Genomic DNA, 17,208 nt, shown 5'->3' with positions numbered 1-17,208 from the left:
GATGTCACTAGTCTCCCAATCAACACGTGGAACACGTGTATAATGAAAACATGTGATTGCTCAATGTGAAAATTCTCGCTTTACGAAGATACTTGCAAGTTAGCATACCCGATTATTGTGTAAAATAAAATAAAATTAATCTCGTGTGTTATAAATTATTTTGTTATTGTATTATTAATATTTTTTATTATTTTATTTATTTTTAATAATAAAATAAAAATATTTAAAATATAAAAATACAAGAGCGGCCGTTTTTAAAAAATAAAAATAAAAGTTAAATTTTAAAGAATATATGACTGATGTAATTTAAATCTGAATCGTTCTTTTGTAATAAATTTAAACGTTGTCATTAGATTAATAATATAGAAATTACCTATGTCTATTGATACTTGCGGCATTAAAAAAAAGAAAGAAAAAAAAAAAAACAAGAAAATGTTGATAATTATTTTTGAAAATATCACCCTCTTTATCGCGTCAACGTTTTTTTTTTTTTTACTCTAGAAATTTGTGCTTAATTGTTTGCTATTTACTAGACAATATCAAGAAACCACGTCTTATCGAATTATTTGTTTCGTAAGTTATTTGGGTTTAAGTCAGATGGTTTTTTTCCGAGGTTCCTTTATATTTACGTCGCTTTCACATATCTGTTGACCAATCTATTCCTCGGCTGTCACACAATAACAGATAAAATAGAAAAAGCGCGCATGTATCGCATTTTTAATTTTCCACGTGTTTGCGAGTGCTCGCGCGCTTGATAATAATTAATTGAATCTAATTTTCTAAATGCGTGACTTGCCGATAATGCCAGAGGCTTGATAAGAGCCTGAAAGGGTTATCATATTATTCTCTTTTCGCACGTGTCATTGTAAATTTTTTTTTTCCAATGTCTTCAACACACTAACGTTATCATATGACATCAGAGTACATCAGTGATAACTACAAACATTACTCCCCTTCGACTTGTTTAAATAATATAAAAGATTTTTTTTTTTTATGGAAACACTTTTAAGTATGATTCACAATGAAGCGAGACGATTGCAAAGTGACAAAATTGTGCGAAAGTGGACATTCCCGTTGACTTTCGTCACCAAATGTTTAGAACACCTGGAAGCGATTGCGCGTGCCTTTGCACGTGCTATTCCGCAAGCCCCGCGGAGAATTTTCAACGTACGAGAGTACGTAATTTCAACATCATGCAAAGCATTTCGACGTACGCTCGTATCAATCATCGCTGATGCCCACGCAACAATGAGGTAAGACCGTTTATTGCACACACGAGATTATTGCATGACCATATTAATGACAGAGCCGCAGAAAGGCCCACATTGAGTCTGCTGCAATTAGCGAATAATCTACTATGCGCCGTGCACATGTTTCACTTAATTCTCAAATATTTTTTCACGCGTTAAAAAAAAAAAAAAGTATGTAAAATATCGCTATAAATAAAATGTGAAAAGAAATCGATTATACATTTCAACTTTTTTTTTTTTAAGTGAAAAGGCGGAAAAATAATCAGTATTTAATTTTCATTGCGATATCTCACGATGATGATTGTTATTAATAATATTATTTAATAATACGTTGATATAACATTGTACATGCGTGTCGCGGGCAAATTTGCATCAAGCGCGATTATACAAATGTGTCCTCGGCACGTTCAACTGGATAAGGAATTGGATAAAAAGTTATTAAAAATGCGATCAGGTCGTGGCTCAAGTCTTATGTCGATTGATCACAAACGAAGATGAATTTCCATCGGCTCGGAGCACATGGGATCATTCTGATTCTGGTGATATTAGCGGCAACCTGTGAGATTTCTCAGGCAAGTAAACAGTGCAAAGCGATCGTGATGGATGTGCACATGAAAAAATGCAAGCTCGATGCTGAAAGAATTAAAAGAGGCCTGGAGAAGTTCGATCTGCAAAAGCACGAGACATACGAAGGGAAGAGACAGGAAAGACCCGGTAAGATAAAATTTTCAATGATATTCCCTTATAAATATTATTAAAATTATTAAAATCGTACCGACGTTGATCAACTCGTTTAGTAAGGCACTGACGAGATTATACGATGTCAAATGCGGTATGTCGCGACCCGATTCAACGTTTCGTGACCCTATGACGAAAATCTCATCGGGCAAACTTTCCTCCGCGAGAAGCGCCGGCGTCTCAATCACGTTCCGGTTTTGTGGCCGGCCGATTGATAATCCCGCTTTATTTTATTTTATTATTTTATTTTATTTTTTTTCCAGACTACTCGAAGACGAAATATTCGGAGTTGCACAGTGTTCCACAGAAGAGGCAGTTGTCACCCACACAAATCAGCGGTATCGCCTTGCCGATTGTCGCGGAGGCCATAAACGGTGCCGGCAAGGTTCGAGCGTACTCGATGTCCGGGAATGATTATCAAGATCCCATTCCGAGCGTAATAGGATCTTCTCTCGGCTGGCCAGGATACTACGTTAGAGCACCTTTCTCATTTGGCAGGAGCCTCGCGCTTCTGCGTGCTCCGGTAAGCATCCCGTCTCTTCTGTTGTACGGGAAACAGAATCTAGTCGATCCATCGAGATTTATATTACGATTTGTCAATCCATACAATTATAGGTATTAAAACACTTTGCAATGTGATTTGTATAAAAAAAACTGCAATGTAACAACGGTAATAAACAATCATAAACAGAGTAGTAATAAAAATGTTTTGATAACAGCGCCTCGATTTCACACACGTTAGCAAATAAACGAGCGGTTCACTCAAGGGAGAAAAGTAGCGGGTTTAATTAAACGAGATTTATGATAAGCCTGGGTGTAAAGGTAACGGAGATAAAAATCAGACTGACATAATGTTCGGCAGGTCTTTAACGACGATCTAGGTTTGAATGACGAAGAGTTGCACGAACTCTACAGTAATATCTACGAAAGATTGCCAAGAGCCTCGAAAGATGAGGCTAGGAAGATTTTCTTAGAAACAGCATTGAAATGCTGTCAAAATGTCGATCGATGTCTTAAGGAAACCATGCCTATACCTTGCCTAGGAAGTCAGAAGTCTTAACACAGCGGTGTTTAATCCTTTGATGGTGTTCTGACGATCGCTGGTGACCAGGCTACTGAAATTTTTTAAGTTATTTGTAAAATTTAAATATTATTATAAAATTTCAAATAATATACAACAAAACCATATAAAAAATAAAAAAAAATAAGCAATTTAACTCTTTATGAAATCTTATTTAATCTGCTAAGCAGACAGCAAATTAATATAGACTAAATTGATATAAAATTAATGTACTACTATACGAAATCGGGTATTTGTCGAAACAAATAAAATACTAGTAAGTATAAATGTTTATTGGTTGTTATTATTAACGCAGATGTTAACTGAACATTTTTGAATGGCGGTAAAAAGTGTGTGCGCTATTCAATATGCGTTACGTGATAAAACTCTCGTCTACAACTACCTCCTTCGAATCCTCCTCCAATTCTACGTCTTTTATTAAAAGCTACAATTCCGCATTTAAATCTCGTCCGTTCATCGGCGGACTAGTAAAGTACGCGTTCGTCGATGTGTTTCAAAGATAAACTCTAAGTCAAATCTTAAACTTACAACGGAATTTTTAATACTAATGAGATCAGTTGTTAATTAAACTAAGATCACCGAATATCCGAATTGGGTTGCCCCTCGCGCCTAAAAAAAACCACTTATATTGAAATCACTTAAGTCTTTCTTCTTTTTTTTTTTTTTCTTTGCGAGATCACGCAACCCGATCATTCGGATTGCATTCAAGTTCATCACAATTGTATACGATATACGAGTTACTCCATGTTGCCGTCAAAAATCACTACTCGAACATTGTTCTTGACATAAAAAGAAACAAAAAAAAAAACGCAATATTGGAACAATCGCATCTGTTTCCGTCAATGTCACCGTCGAGCAATCGATCCTCCTCGATCGCGAGTCCTTCCGTGTTCCAGATTGATGGATGACACGTCGTCGCTGTTTTGATACGATCTATTAACACTAATGGGGTTGATAAGGCCGAGCTTCCTATAAATAATATCTCTTCCACGCGAATCATTCCCCTTTTCAAATTGATTTATCCGCCCTGATATACTCGCTCCGAACTCCTCTGATTTCTTCTTCTCGATGAGCGATTATCCATGTGCAAACTCCATCAGTTATTTGAATGGCGAGTTCGATGGAAAGTGACGGATCGAGGAGTGACATTGAAGAAACAACCAGCTTCGCTTTAGGGGTATCACTTTCCAAAAAGTCCTCCCAATTTTCTCGTACGAACGAGCATTGCTGCTTTGCATTACGATCTAGAGAGAAGCGACGTAGGTTCGCCAGTCGTCGATGATGTTGCAAATTTGTTGTCTAAAGGCTTAACGTTGCTGTGTAAAACCTGTAACGGTAGACAACCACTGGTTACAATCAAATTAAAAATTCGGATCTGCGTTTAAAAGTTATCTTGTTTTAAGGCAGCATGCAGAGCCAACTGATGGCTGTTCGAGGCTGCAAATTCATCATCGTGACTAACGACAGAACGTCATGCAAATGCAATAAAAAAAAAAAGAAAAAGTAAAAAAATAATAATAAAAGAAGAGGACATGCACACGATAGGACCTATCTGTAATTATTTTTAGATGTAAAGTTATAAGTCAATTTTACGGTCGACAATAGCAAAAGCAGTGTGCAGCGCTGCAAACAAGAACACAACACAATCATATCAAATGTGTTTACAGCTTCGAAGAGACTGCGTTTAAGATATATGCACAAATCTCAAATAACAAAAATTCGAAGCAACGATAAAGATAATTCGATGCGAGGCGGAGCTTTCCTTTCATGCCTGCTTCAAATTAAGAAAACAAGCAGTGGAATATAATTTTTCGATAAGCACTCCAAAACGCATAAGCTCGTTAGTAAATTTGATAAACAGGACAATTATTGCACGCGCGATATCCATGGCGGAAGTATTCCATTCATAAATTAACAAAAAAAAAAAAAAAATATATATATATAAAAAGCACTAGAATCAGCATCGCAGTCGTATGGCTTTGCAAAAGCGTTCACCAAAGCAGAGGAAGGTGCCAACAGGTGCAAGCAATACGACATGACGTTTCGTGAAAGCACCTTGCCAGCTCGGCGACACTCCAGACGCCGACGCCGGCATTTGCAATGCCTGCCGCGATGTCGCTTTTTCGCATCAGCCTTCCCCTTGCATTCACCACCAATATTGCGACCACTTTTCCCCCTGTGCCGACCCCTTTTCAACTCATCGACCTTACGTTTTATCGCATCGCCGGTGTAACCCATCTCGGTTTGCGGATGCTGCTCCAGGAAATCTTTTGTCGTGGAATGAGGTAGATTCGCTATGTACGACTGATCTCTGAAAGGGCAAAGGAAAAATATTCATATAAGTAAGCAGGACAAATAAACTTATCTGGATAAAAATTTGATATCCTATCAATCAATTCAATAAAACGCACGCCTCAATTCGGTGTTCAAATCCGCGTGCCGATTACATTTCTGCACCCTTGAGTTCGCGCGAGCTTATTACGGCCCACGAAATTCGCGCCACAGATCGATGACCCTACGAGTCCCGAGTTTAATGAACAGGATCAACGAGACAAACACTTCTCGTCGGCGATTAAAAATAAGACAACAAACACGCCGCCCGATATGGTACGCGGGAACGCAGGTTCGCAAGACAAAAAGTAGGCGCCTGTGTAAGTAAAGCTCGATCGCGATTTCACGTGGACGGCGAGAAAACAAGTCGCGCAAAGTCCACGGAGATCGTCGCGAAACGAGGGGGATGAGAGAAAAAGAGAGAGAGAGAAAAGTGGAGGGAAAAATATTACGCGCAACAGCGAATCGTCCAAGTACTTCGGACTAACCCTCCTGAGATTACTTCGTACACAACCGTGAACTTTAGGCAGCAGAGATTATCACGGTGGCGGTGATAACGCGGCCTCTCTCTCTCTCTCTCTGTCTCTCTTTCCCTCTTCCACTCAATTCAATCGTAATTCACGATCTCTCGGAAGTATGTACGCTTTCACGAGGACGCGTGTTTATCTTTTTCTTAATGCGGATCATCTATTAATCATCTGACAGAGCGCGCGAAACAAATGATTCAATATCAATATAAATAATTACATAATAAGTCGTTACATGTGTTGCATTCCGATCGACTGTTTATACGCGCAATTATATATATATTTTGATTTCTTTTTTCTTTTTTCCCCCGCAAATTGAAATAAATTGATTTATCAGAAATACATATACATGCATACAACATATATTGCAATTAAAATTCAATCGCGATAAAATATAATTGTTAAGAGAACTCCGCAGTGTCATTCGAAACATGTTTATAATTTTACATCTACTGTTTACGTAAAATGCGTACGATTTTTTGCATTACTTTTGCAAGTATTTCCCCGCGGAATAATTAAAAATAAAATTTGCCCACCGGTTTGTTAATTATTTGAAAATTATTCAAATTAAATTTCCACAGAATCTGTCAATCGTCCAATCAGTCTAATGACATATAATTGCAAATAGCACGAAAAAGAAAAAGGTGACAAAACGTGAAAAAATATATACTAAATTACGTAAAATTACGAATACATTAATTTTAGTAACATAATGTTATATGTGTGAGTAAGAAAGAAAGTTAAAAGATGTGTTAGAAATAAAAACTGCAGGACCCTTGCAGCATTCTCGAAAGTATGAAATATGAAATAAGGAGGGAAAGAAGGAGACGGGGAGATGCGATAATAAGAAACATAAAAGAACGCACTAACATCCACTCACATGACGTCGTCCCTCGAGTCGACTCGCTTCTCTTCGGGTAAGGGCTTGCAGTATTGCTCGAGTTGTTCGTAAGTGCACTGATGGTAGCAGCACTCCTCGACGAGTCCTGGGCCGGGATCTGCCCTCGGCTCGTCCTCGCTGCTGTACGAGAAGGGCTCGTTGTAGCCGCGCTCCCGGCACACAATGTACAAAGCATCGCTCAACTTTCTCGAGCACAGCTTCTGCATCCGAATATGCGACTTCTTGTAAGTGACCTGAGCGTCGATGGTGTACAGGACACTTATAAGAACCAGCGCGACCAGAAGCACCGCTCCGTTCGCCACACGATCGCCGCGTACCAGCATCCTGCCGTTTCTCTTCTCCGTTAATCAACGTCTTGCGCACCGAAAGCGGCGAACACACGTGGCGCGCGCTCTTTGAATTTCCCGGGACTTTCGATACCTCAGACTCCCCCGCAGTAGCATTCGCCGACGAGTTATCGCGTGTGTAATTAATTACCGAGTTTAAAAGGGACGGCTCGCTCGATTTTCTCCCGCGCCGGCTTTACGATCGCGACTGTATACCGCCGAAAGGCCTCCGTTCGAATTAGACTCCGGTCCCGACGTCGCGCGCTCGGCGATCTTGAGAAGCTGATCTTGAGACTTCCCGATGGCGCGACTTTCGTCTCTTCTTGCGGCCACGAGAAATCGCGGAACGATGCTACGCGGCCCGGAGCCTTGAAGAGACCTCCGTTGGTACCGAGTTCGTCGATATAACTGGTACCGGGCCGCCTCACCACGCGGTTCTTGTTCTAGATTTCAGGGACCCCAGGGGGAGATGATAAGGAGGGAGAAGTGGAGAGGTGGAGGAAGAGAAAACGGAGGACGAGGAGGAGAAGGAGGAGGCACGGTAGAATAGACACTCGATGGTAGACTGGGTAGACAGACTCTCGCGTCTCCCGCTGGTCGCCGACGAGGCGGAGGTCGCAGAAGGAGAAGAGGGATCGTTAGCGGCCAGACGCGCGTGTCTGATAGCGCATACGAATTCGCTTTTTCGTGTCTCCGAGGGGGACCGCCGTCCGTCTCGGCCGAGAAACAGAGAGTTCCGTCGGGCGGACAGGCGGGATGAAAGATGATTCGTTCCCGCTTACGAGAATCGGCGTGCACTTGGTCGCATTCCCGCGGCATGTTCCGAGGTATAGTGTAATGTATTCTTTTGTTAGACGAATTTCGCGCGACCCTTTTATGCCGGACCCGGGAGCAGGCCCGGCGTCTGGCAGGTCTGGCTCGCGCGTCAAGACAAGTCGGTCCCCCGTCTATTCATTTGTCGCGCTCATGGACACCGTTGCGTTTCATCCCCCGTCTACTCTCATCCCGAACAAAGCGGTATTTTCTTTTTATCGGTGGACGCATGTCTCTTCAGCCGCCCCCCGTGGCGAAGTCCTCGTCTCTGCGTCGCCGAGCGCTGGACAGCAGCTACGCGACGCCGCATTATGCCATTGTCATCGCGCGGGTTTTTAACTAACTGCCCTTTACCGCGGTCGACGCGACTGGCAAATTCGGGAAACCTGAATAGGCGAGAAAAAAAAAAAAAAAGAAGTATGTTAAACTCGTTATTTCGAGCCGCTCATTTTTCGTCGGCGAGAAAAGCACCGCGCCCGCCGATCATCTCATTTGAAGTAGGCAATTGTGCACGAGAATACATAGAGGCAAATTTTTTTTTTTTACACTTATTTACCTGTATTTATTATCGCGACGTAAACATGCAACTACTGCGGTTTTTGTTAGGGAAGGAAATAGAATCGCCACCGATTCCCGACGAGTTGCATTTCAGGATCGAGTGACACGTAAATAGATCGCGTTTCGCGCAACAATTGCAAGAACATACTACTAAAGTCGTGTCAAACCCGCTATCTATCACGTGCACCGCTCCGCACGAAAGTGGAGTAGCCATTGGTCCGGCATCAATGAACCGTTCCGTTATCACCGAGCGGCTTATCGGCGATAAGCGGGGATCCGGCAGGGGATCCCCGGATGATCGATTAATGACCGGTGTCCGCGCGGAAAAACACGGAAGGATCACGTCAAGTGATCTGCGATTCCGATCGAAGACAAAGTGTCGCCTGATATCAGTGGCTTTAATTGATCGCCGAGCCTGTTTTGTCTCAGGCCGCTATATCGATCGCGTTTTTTCACAGATAGAGGGGTCGATCCATCGCGCGACCCGCTATCCTCGTTTCCTCCACCAATCTTAGCAATTTCGATATCTTTCGACAAATATGAAACGCATCCCTCGCTCGCCATGCCTATTCATAGACCCACGCTGTAAACAGCCTCGGCTCTACCGGGTCAATGCAAGATGTAAAACTCGCGAGTCCGGCGGGGTCGTCTTTCAGCTGCCAATTGAGCGCTAAAACGTGCAGCGCAATGTGGGCCGGCATCGTTTTTCTCGTAGGGACGAGAGGTACGATAGCTATCGGTGGACTTTGACGGCTCGATTCCGATCCGTGTCAACGACTCGCGCGTGGGTGCTCGCTAATCGAGTTCAATGTGTCACGATATCGCTGAAACATGAGAATTTTCAGGAGAAAGCATAACTCACCGTCCGCGGCCTATTTATAAACGCGCCGGGCGTTTGACCAGGTGGTGAAACCGCAGCCGGGTAGCTTTACATTCGCCGTCACGTACGCGCGGTGGCAATTGACCGGCGGCCCTTCTTCTCTTTTCGCGTGATCTTTCTTTCTGGCACCTACCGCGCGCGGCACCCGCCGAATTGCAATCGCGGCGGCACGAGGAGGGCGAAGATAAACCTCCCCGGCGCGTTATCGCGTGAGACGCGGATGCAAGGAGGATGTCGACACACGCGGGCAACCAAGGACACGCGCCACGTGCTGAAAATTACTACGTGGCGATGCACTCGTTTAAGCGCGCGAGTACACGCGCGCACGTGATTTCTAAGTGCGCGCCGTTGTAATAGCGACCACTTAAGGGTCTATTGAGCCTAAGTGAACCGCCTGCACATGGCGAGGTGTGAGCCGCGCCACTTTAGAAAACTCGTGAAAAACTGGCCTCAAGTGGTCACACGTGGATCGTTAGCCTGTCAGATCTCCCGACCAACGCGAGTGAGACGGCCGCGAGCTAGACGGGGGGGAGGGAGGAAGGGTTCTCTAGATGAGTCGATTTCGCGCACGGAAAAGTAGGTGATACATCTAGCGGAGTTGCACAGTTCCAAGAAATGTAAATGGCGTAATAATGACCGTCAAGTTGAATTTTTTTTTTTCTCGGCGCGTTGGACAATTGGATTGTCGGCTGACTGTCAAACGTGGAAAAAAAAAATTTCAGTAGCATTAAAAAAAAAATTAATAATAATTACGTACACATTATATTATTGTTATTAGTACTGTAGTACTAAAATATTACGTACAATGTAAAAATAAAATTTCATAGATTAAACAAAACGCTCCCTAAGGTCCACTTCTTACATAAATAAATTGTTCACGTCGCCGCGAATATTTTCACCGGGATAATTATTTTTCGATTTTCAACGCCCGTCCATCTCGAGTGCGAAGATAAGAAGCAGGTGAGCGCGATAAGCAATTTCACGAAATTACACGGAAAGTATAATGTTTGCTCCGGCTCTCACTCACGCGCGGCTCAAGTGATGATCCGCCGTGGTCCAAAAATAGCTCACGATTACAGAATCCTGGCGTTCCCGGTATGTGGGAGCCGTAATTATCGCGTCACTCGCGAACTTCGTGATCATTCTCTATCTCGAGGCCTTCGTCGTGCGCGAAAATTATCGTACGTACTTACATTCCGACCACCTATTCGCGAACCCATTAACCTGCTCTATTATTACCGCGTTAATGTACGTTAATTTTGCGCCGATTGCGCAAAAATGAATATTACCCTGCGCCGCGATCACGTAATTGCCAAGAGGCAGGCCGGGGATTGCACTTTGCAATCCGGAACGTGCACTTGACTGTACGCTATTATTTTTTAAGACGAATTATCAGCGTGCGAAAGTCCGAGAGGATAATGACGACGGGAGAAAAGAAAACGATAATTGATTCATCAGTGGGCACCGAAAGAATTTCACCGACGAGCCACATTGAGTATAATTAATGTCTGACTGCATATTTAAATTACATCTGAAGGAACGAGAATAGCTTAACGGATGTATGTAATAAAATTAAAAAAAAAAAAAAAAAGATTAACATCTTCGCATAATTTTTAGTATGAGCCTCGCAAGCGACGTGAAATGAGTGCAGAAAAAAAAGTGTTTATGTAGCTGGAAAGCGAATGTATCCAGACGCGACACGTAAGCGCCAATGAATTAAGTGGTTCGAAAGAAAAAAGTTTAATTAATTAAAGGAACATGACACGCGCGTTTAAGCGCTAATTGGCGCGCCTCGTCGCGATTGTTATGTCGCGGGAGGGGTGAAAATTCTCCAAGTTTCCCGACCGGCGCCGCGAGACCAACCGAAAGAGAAACAATTCGATAAGTAATCGCAGTGGAAAATAAGCGTGTTGTGGAGCGGGCATCATCGAGTCGTCGTCTATTATTAACAAAGCGATATCATTACGAACAACAATTCCAATCCAGCAACATAAAATCGGAGCTTCTTCGCGCTTTATCGGCCACGATGTGGCATCTCATCAATCCCGCCGATGTTTTCGCAGAAAGCATCGCGATAAACAGGCCGCGCCGACCCTTTTATTTTCTACGGCGGCCTAGCACCGTAATACTTCGCAGCCGCGTATGCAATGCAGGAAGGCAGAAAGTTTGACCGTAACCGAGTGAGCCGGCTCACGTTTGTTCTTGACACGCGATCGCTCCCGATTCCGAGAAGTCGCCAATCCCTCGCAAACGAGATCTCATCTGGCAAAGATCAGCTCTCGCCGGGTGGATGACGGCTGGCGTTTCCTCGAACGAGATGCGTCCGGAAGGAAAGGTGCGTCAGAGGAATTCGTCTGGCGGCGCGGTGGATGAAGTAGCCGGCTATTTTCTACTTTCGTGTCCTTCTGCATCTAATTGCGGATCAAACGACGAGCATACGGCATATAAAGATAGCTGTTAAACTTCAGCGCGGTTCTGCAGCAGAACGATGCCTCTGACGCGCCGAGGACGGGGGTGTGATGATGGACGCGCGATAAAGCCAGCGAAAAATCGCCGATGTTGCTTACAATTAGATTTAAGCTTCGCGTAGATAATAGTGAGCAATAAGCTGGGGGGAAAGCCGCGTAAACGGGGTTAAGTTCGACCACGAGCCGGCTACATATCGACCTAACGTCGATCATTCATTCTATCGGCTGTTTTGCCTACCAATTTTTTTATTTCACCGAAGTGAGAAACTCGGCCGTGCAGCTGTGTCGAATCTAGGTCCGATTCGCGAGGCTATCACTCGCACGAACGTGGATTGCACTTTGACATAACTCCTGCCTTTGATGACGATCCGCGGGGGTTCGAGGCGTTATCGGCAAAAACGGTGAAATTAATTACCTAGAGGGTAAATGTCCGATTAGTAGAAAATCATATTTATTGGCCTAACATCGAAAATTATCTTGTATATTTTTTCTGATTTTTTTTTTCTTTCTTTTAGTTCCGTTTAGGATAAGCTTGTTGAAATTTGAACTCCCACATATTATATAAAGGATAAGCTTGATAAAGCGACGTGGAGGTGGAGGAGCGTGACGATTTTATAAATAACGTGTCCGACCGTTCGAGAACAATGTGGAAAATATTATATCTTATTGTCGCAGCGGTCTCGTCTTGTATAAATTTTCGAGATAATTGGCCGATTAGATCGGCAAAGGCAATGTACTACATTCGAGCGCGGTCGAGATACTGCTATAACGAGTGAATCAACGTACGGTAAGAAACGACCGGTTATATTTGAAGCAATGACACTTACCGCACAGATGATTCAATCGGTTACGTCTATCTTTCAATTACTCGCTGCACCGCTGATCTCTATCTGCGAGGACGGAGAACGCTCCTCTTCCGCGCCAGCTTGATCGATACGAAATTAAGACGTAAATTGCGCACCTTTCTTCCCGACTTCATTAATAAATGGAACATTATTTATAGCCGCGAGTTCAATATATTCTCGCTTAGAACACCACGGAAAGCTTTTCCGCAATAAATCGCGAAGGAAGCCTCCTGTTTTTCAACGCCCGACGAAAATGCTTTCGCATCCTTATTCACGCCGAAAATTTCATTTCACACTTGATCAATAACTTAAGAATTATGCTAATTATTTTATTTAATTCAACTCGTATAAACCGACGTGCAGAGAGCGCGTATCTAGCTCCAATCAATATTATCTACGACGAGATAAGAACAGTTTCTAAAACGAACTGAGATAACGTGACTTTTAGCACACCCGGAGGTTAAGGGTTAAGGATTAATTAAAGAAAACATAGCAATCGTATTCTCTTGTCAAGTTTCGCGCGTGCGAAACAACCCGAGGCCTCGTTTATCTTTATAACGACCACTAATGGATTTTACCGTTCACTGGATGTGATTCTCGGTACTGTTCCGACCTCGCGAATCGCCATCGTCGCGAAAGCTGCACGAGTTCTCACGCTGATTTTGTGGCGCCATTATTTTCACGTGTTGACCTGTTGCGTAAAATCAAAAGCACGTTGAAAGCGAAGTGTCGCGATTATTACATATGTACGTAACCGGGGCGATAATCGTCGTTATAAAATTATAGGAATGTACACGAGATAGTCAGCATGTATTTTTATTTTTGAGATAATTTCGAAGCTCCGGTTAAAAAAATTAATGCGATAAATCGAGAAATTTTGGAAAAATAAATCCAATTTGATTGTACTAAATGTGACTCTAAGGCGTTTTTTTTTTTCTTTCTTCTTCTTCTTCTTTTTTTTTTATTTCTATAAAAAAAACGAAAGCTGATTTCGGTATCAACCGATAAAAATCGGTGCCTAGAGTCAAAATAAGAAATTTTTTTCTTGTGAGAGTTCATTAAAACCACGAGATACTTTTATTTCTCTGAACTATCTACGAACAACAAGCTAAATCATGCCGGACCGGTGGACGCAGTCACCTACTTGATATAATATTTTCGATATATTATAATTTTTTAAATACATATTTTTAACAAAACGCGAATTTCTTTAAGAATTAACCCATTGTCCTGGTTGGCGAAAATTTGAAAAACTTCACATCGCAATCGAATCGTAGGCTCGCTCGTATCTTCCAGCCTGGCGCCGTGCGCGACGGAGCTGTTATTAGCTGTTATCTATTTTAATGTTGCGCGTTTAGTCCACGTGAACCAAGTTTTTCTTATCGATCAAGAACGCTGTATCCTCGGAAAATTCCTGTCTAGCATTGATTAAATAAGTATAACCCCGCCTGGCGTGGGAGTAGACTGTTGTTTCGTTTGTTTGCGCCGTAGGGTCCAAGTTCAGTGTCCGATCTGACTCTCGTGTAACCCAGAGGAAGTAACAGAGTATTTTCTTTATTTTTTTGTTTTCTTTTTTTTTTCTTATCGCCTTATTGGCGCCAGTAACAGTTCAAATGTACTTGTTAATAGTCGCCGGACTAGTAGCGAAATGAGAGATAAGCGAAAGGTACCGAGCGTCATGCGAACGCTAGATCAAAAACACTTGCTGACGATTTTTCTGGTTCATCGGGAGATGGCAAGCTGCTTGATTGATGTGCGAAAATCTGACACGAGCTCCGCAACGTCTCCATCCGTAATAAAATATCATATTTACAGCTGTATCTTCTATCTCTAATTCTTATCTTTAATTCGTAATTGGGGTCGCAATCATTATTATGGCGATTATTCTTGATCAAACGTTAAGGTTTCTTTCGCAGCAGCTTGGCCGCGTATTAATGGAACCGACCGAGGCACGGCTACACTTAGACACATTTTCTCGTGCGACCGCCGCAAATGATCTTTTTATAACGGGAAAAATTGTGTCAGGTCACAGAGAAACGTGTATTCCGAGAAATGGAGTGAAATGAATCTCATATCTTTCGACACCCGTACCGATTAATATAGAAATTTATTAATTTCGCTAGATCGATGTTTTGACTGAGGCCTAATTATACAAATACTGATTAGAAAAGATGACTGCGTTTTACGCTCCGCCGCAACGTGGTGATCGCGAATAAACAGGAAGAGTTGAAATAATTATATAAATGTAAAAATACTGAGATCGGGAAAATATAAATATAAATCTGATGATTCAACAACGTTTGTCTACACGTGCTAAGAAAAACACGGAGAATGAACCATTTATGAAAAATTCTTAAACGACCATATAAATTGCGATAACATCGTTCTTGGACTTGCAATATATTATACTTATCTAATTATTCGACATTACCATTCAAAGGCTATAATAACTAATTGCTCTATCATATCTCTCTTATTCTCTTAACGCAAAAAGCGTAAGTACATTTTTTCTTATCCAGAGAAAAACATCAATTTGGATTCGCCGAATTAGACGTAGCTCGTCATCGCGGCATGGCGAGAAATAAACCATTTTCACGTCGCGACAGACTGTTATAAACCGGACTATAAACCGACTTTCATCTCATCGTGCGGCACATCAAAACAGATCTATAAAGCGAATATAGCTTTTCAGAAGTGGCCCGCCCGCAATCTTTCGGCAGAATATTCAGAAAGCAAATCTGTCGCTGCAAGCGTATTAACGTCGCAGCAATAACTGAGGAAGAAGAGGGAAAAATACGATGGGATGTTTGTCTCTCATTAGCTCAAAGTGCATCGATATCAGCCGCCTGCCAAATTTAGCGGGCAGCCATCGACTTTTTTATCTCGACTTCTTCGTTTCTCACGCCTTCCATTGACGGATAATTAATCGCACTTATTCAGAAACTTAACAAGGATCGGCCGTCTCCATCCAATTCTTTAAAATATTTTCTTGTCGTTACAGATGTTGTACGATCGCGAGCTTCGCGCGTTAAGGGTTGATATCAGCCGTTAAGTTGCAAAAGCCGTGGGCGAGTGACGTTCGTTAAAAGAAAAAAAAAAAAGGGAAAAAAGCAAGTCGAAAGTTAACGAGGTCTTCATTTTTAGCTTTCTTTTTTTTTCTCGCACCAAGAATATCCGACATTATCTTATCCATGTATAACGCGTCACCTTTCGGACACCTCCGATCTTCCGTCTGTATCTCGCATATGACGGAGCAACTTCGTTCGCGTTAGGCTCTTTAGGGTGACTGAATTTGGAATAGTTTTTACAGATAACCCTGATAAAAACTCGCCCAACCGATAACCCCCGTGAAACTCGCAGGAGACGAATGGCACGCTTTTCTCGATCCACAATCCACATCGGCAGACCGACCAAACCGAGTCTATAATTAGATTATCAATTGAACCGGATGCCGAAATCTGCGGTGTAAATTAATAATCAATTATCAAATTTAATTCCGAGAGACAAGGAGGCAAATATAAATCCGCGAAATTTGTTTAACTTTACGAGTGACTGATTCTCCTCTAATTAAAATTAAATCTATCAAAATGATAATGATAAATAAAACTATGAAATTCAATTCGGATGATTATGCAATAATAAAATTAATATTACTAAATATTCACTAAAAATGCATAAAACAAAACTAAATAATGCACCGTCATGGCAGAAATAAAAATCCTTATGTCAGGAAAGTTAAATTTAAAAAATGGTAAATCTCATGATCCAATTACTTCCTACAAGCTGATAAGGCAAAAAATAAGCTTGTCATAGAAAGTCTTTAAATAATTATATTAAGCTATAAGCGTTGCTTTCTCAGTTTTATTTTAAGACATAATTTCATCCACATCCTGCCCGACTATTCAATTACACTTCGTAAACAATACTGCTCACTGTTCCTCTGGCAAATGATTCTAAAAACAGCGGTCGTTACAATTACATAATATTCGAAAAAATAATTTCAGTTTAAAGGCATGTCAATCGAATCGACCGATCTTATCTAGATTCCTTAAATAGCTTTTACTCGATTTATCGGTCAATGGATGTGAACCTCTATTCTTATACGAGCTGTCAGCGATATCTGGGGAAATATTTAACACGACGATAGGACCTATTTTTATTTTCGGGTAGAAAATACAATTTCCTGATTAAATTCGGAATTTGTTATCCTATTTCAAGTTCGTTGACGCTGCTGACTGGCGGTTCGAAGTACACGCAAATAAAATATCACTGCAACGGAATAAGCGAAAGAGATCATAAGCTGCGCGCGCGTGCACGTAGACGTTAATAGATTACACTTTAATGTAAAAAAAAAAAATTAATTTTTACGGCGTCCTTAGAAATCCTGACCTTATTCTCACCTATGCGACAGTAATCGATGAAACTTAACGCGGCTTGAAATTACAAGGGTTAAGCGGCCTTAAAGAGAAATAACGCGCACATTCCATTAA

At 41.9% G+C, this 17,208-nt stretch overlaps 2 protein-coding genes across 2 annotated transcripts; one reads left to right on the top strand and one right to left on the bottom strand.

Annotated features, from left to right (window-relative positions):
- Window positions 1-1,687: 1,687 nt before the first annotated feature.
- On the top strand, window positions 1,688-3,336 carry LOC139102291 (uncharacterized). Its single transcript, XM_070656094.1, has 3 exons — window positions 1,688-1,964; window positions 2,252-2,511; window positions 2,851-3,336. Exons 1-3 carry the CDS (start codon window positions 1,745-1,747, stop codon window positions 3,046-3,048), a joined length of 678 nt encoding a protein of 225 aa, XP_070512195.1. The 5' UTR covers window positions 1,688-1,744; the 3' UTR covers window positions 3,049-3,336.
- LOC139102289 (insulin-like growth factor 1) lies at window positions 3,321-16,507 on the bottom strand. The gene is made up of 3 exons (XM_070656092.1): window positions 6,808-16,507; window positions 5,125-5,380; window positions 3,321-4,396 (listed from the first exon to the last, which is right to left on the bottom strand). Exons 1-3 carry the CDS (start codon window positions 7,149-7,151, stop codon window positions 4,307-4,309), a joined length of 690 nt encoding a protein of 229 aa, XP_070512193.1. The 5' UTR covers window positions 7,152-16,507; the 3' UTR covers window positions 3,321-4,306.
- Window positions 16,508-17,208: the final 701 nt, after the last annotated feature.

Source organism: Cardiocondyla obscurior, linkage group LG04, assembly GCF_019399895.1.
Source record: "Cardiocondyla obscurior isolate alpha-2009 linkage group LG04, Cobs3.1, whole genome shotgun sequence".
Taxonomy (NCBI): Eukaryota; Metazoa; Arthropoda; class Insecta; order Hymenoptera; family Formicidae; genus Cardiocondyla; species Cardiocondyla obscurior.
Note: the sequence above shows the minus strand (reverse complement) of the source record. Positions and strands in the feature narration are given on the sequence as shown.

What these genes read in the sequence shown, in the direction of transcription:
- LOC139102289 (XM_070656092.1), bottom strand. Translation starts at nt 7,151, where the DNA reads ATGCTGGTACGCGGCGATCGTGTGGCGAACGGAGCGGTGCTTCTGGTC. An exon ending in GACTCGAGGGACGACGTCAT is followed by an intron (nt 5,381 to 6,807) that starts GTGAGTGGATGT and finishes TTGCCCTTTCAG; the next exon opens with AGATCAGTCGTACATAGCGA. An exon ending in AGTGTCGCCGAGCTGGCAAG is followed by an intron (nt 4,397 to 5,124) that starts GTGCTTTCACGA and finishes CTACCGTTACAG; the next exon opens with GTTTTACACAGCAACGTTAA.
- LOC139102291 (XM_070656094.1), top strand. Translation starts at nt 1,745, where the DNA reads ATGAATTTCCATCGGCTCGGAGCACATGGGATCATTCTGATTCTGGTG. An exon ending in GAAGAGACAGGAAAGACCCG is followed by an intron (nt 1,965 to 2,251) that starts GTAAGATAAAAT and finishes TTTTTTTTCCAG; the next exon opens with ACTACTCGAAGACGAAATAT. An exon ending in TCGCGCTTCTGCGTGCTCCG is followed by an intron (nt 2,512 to 2,850) that starts GTAAGCATCCCG and finishes AATGTTCGGCAG; the next exon opens with GTCTTTAACGACGATCTAGG.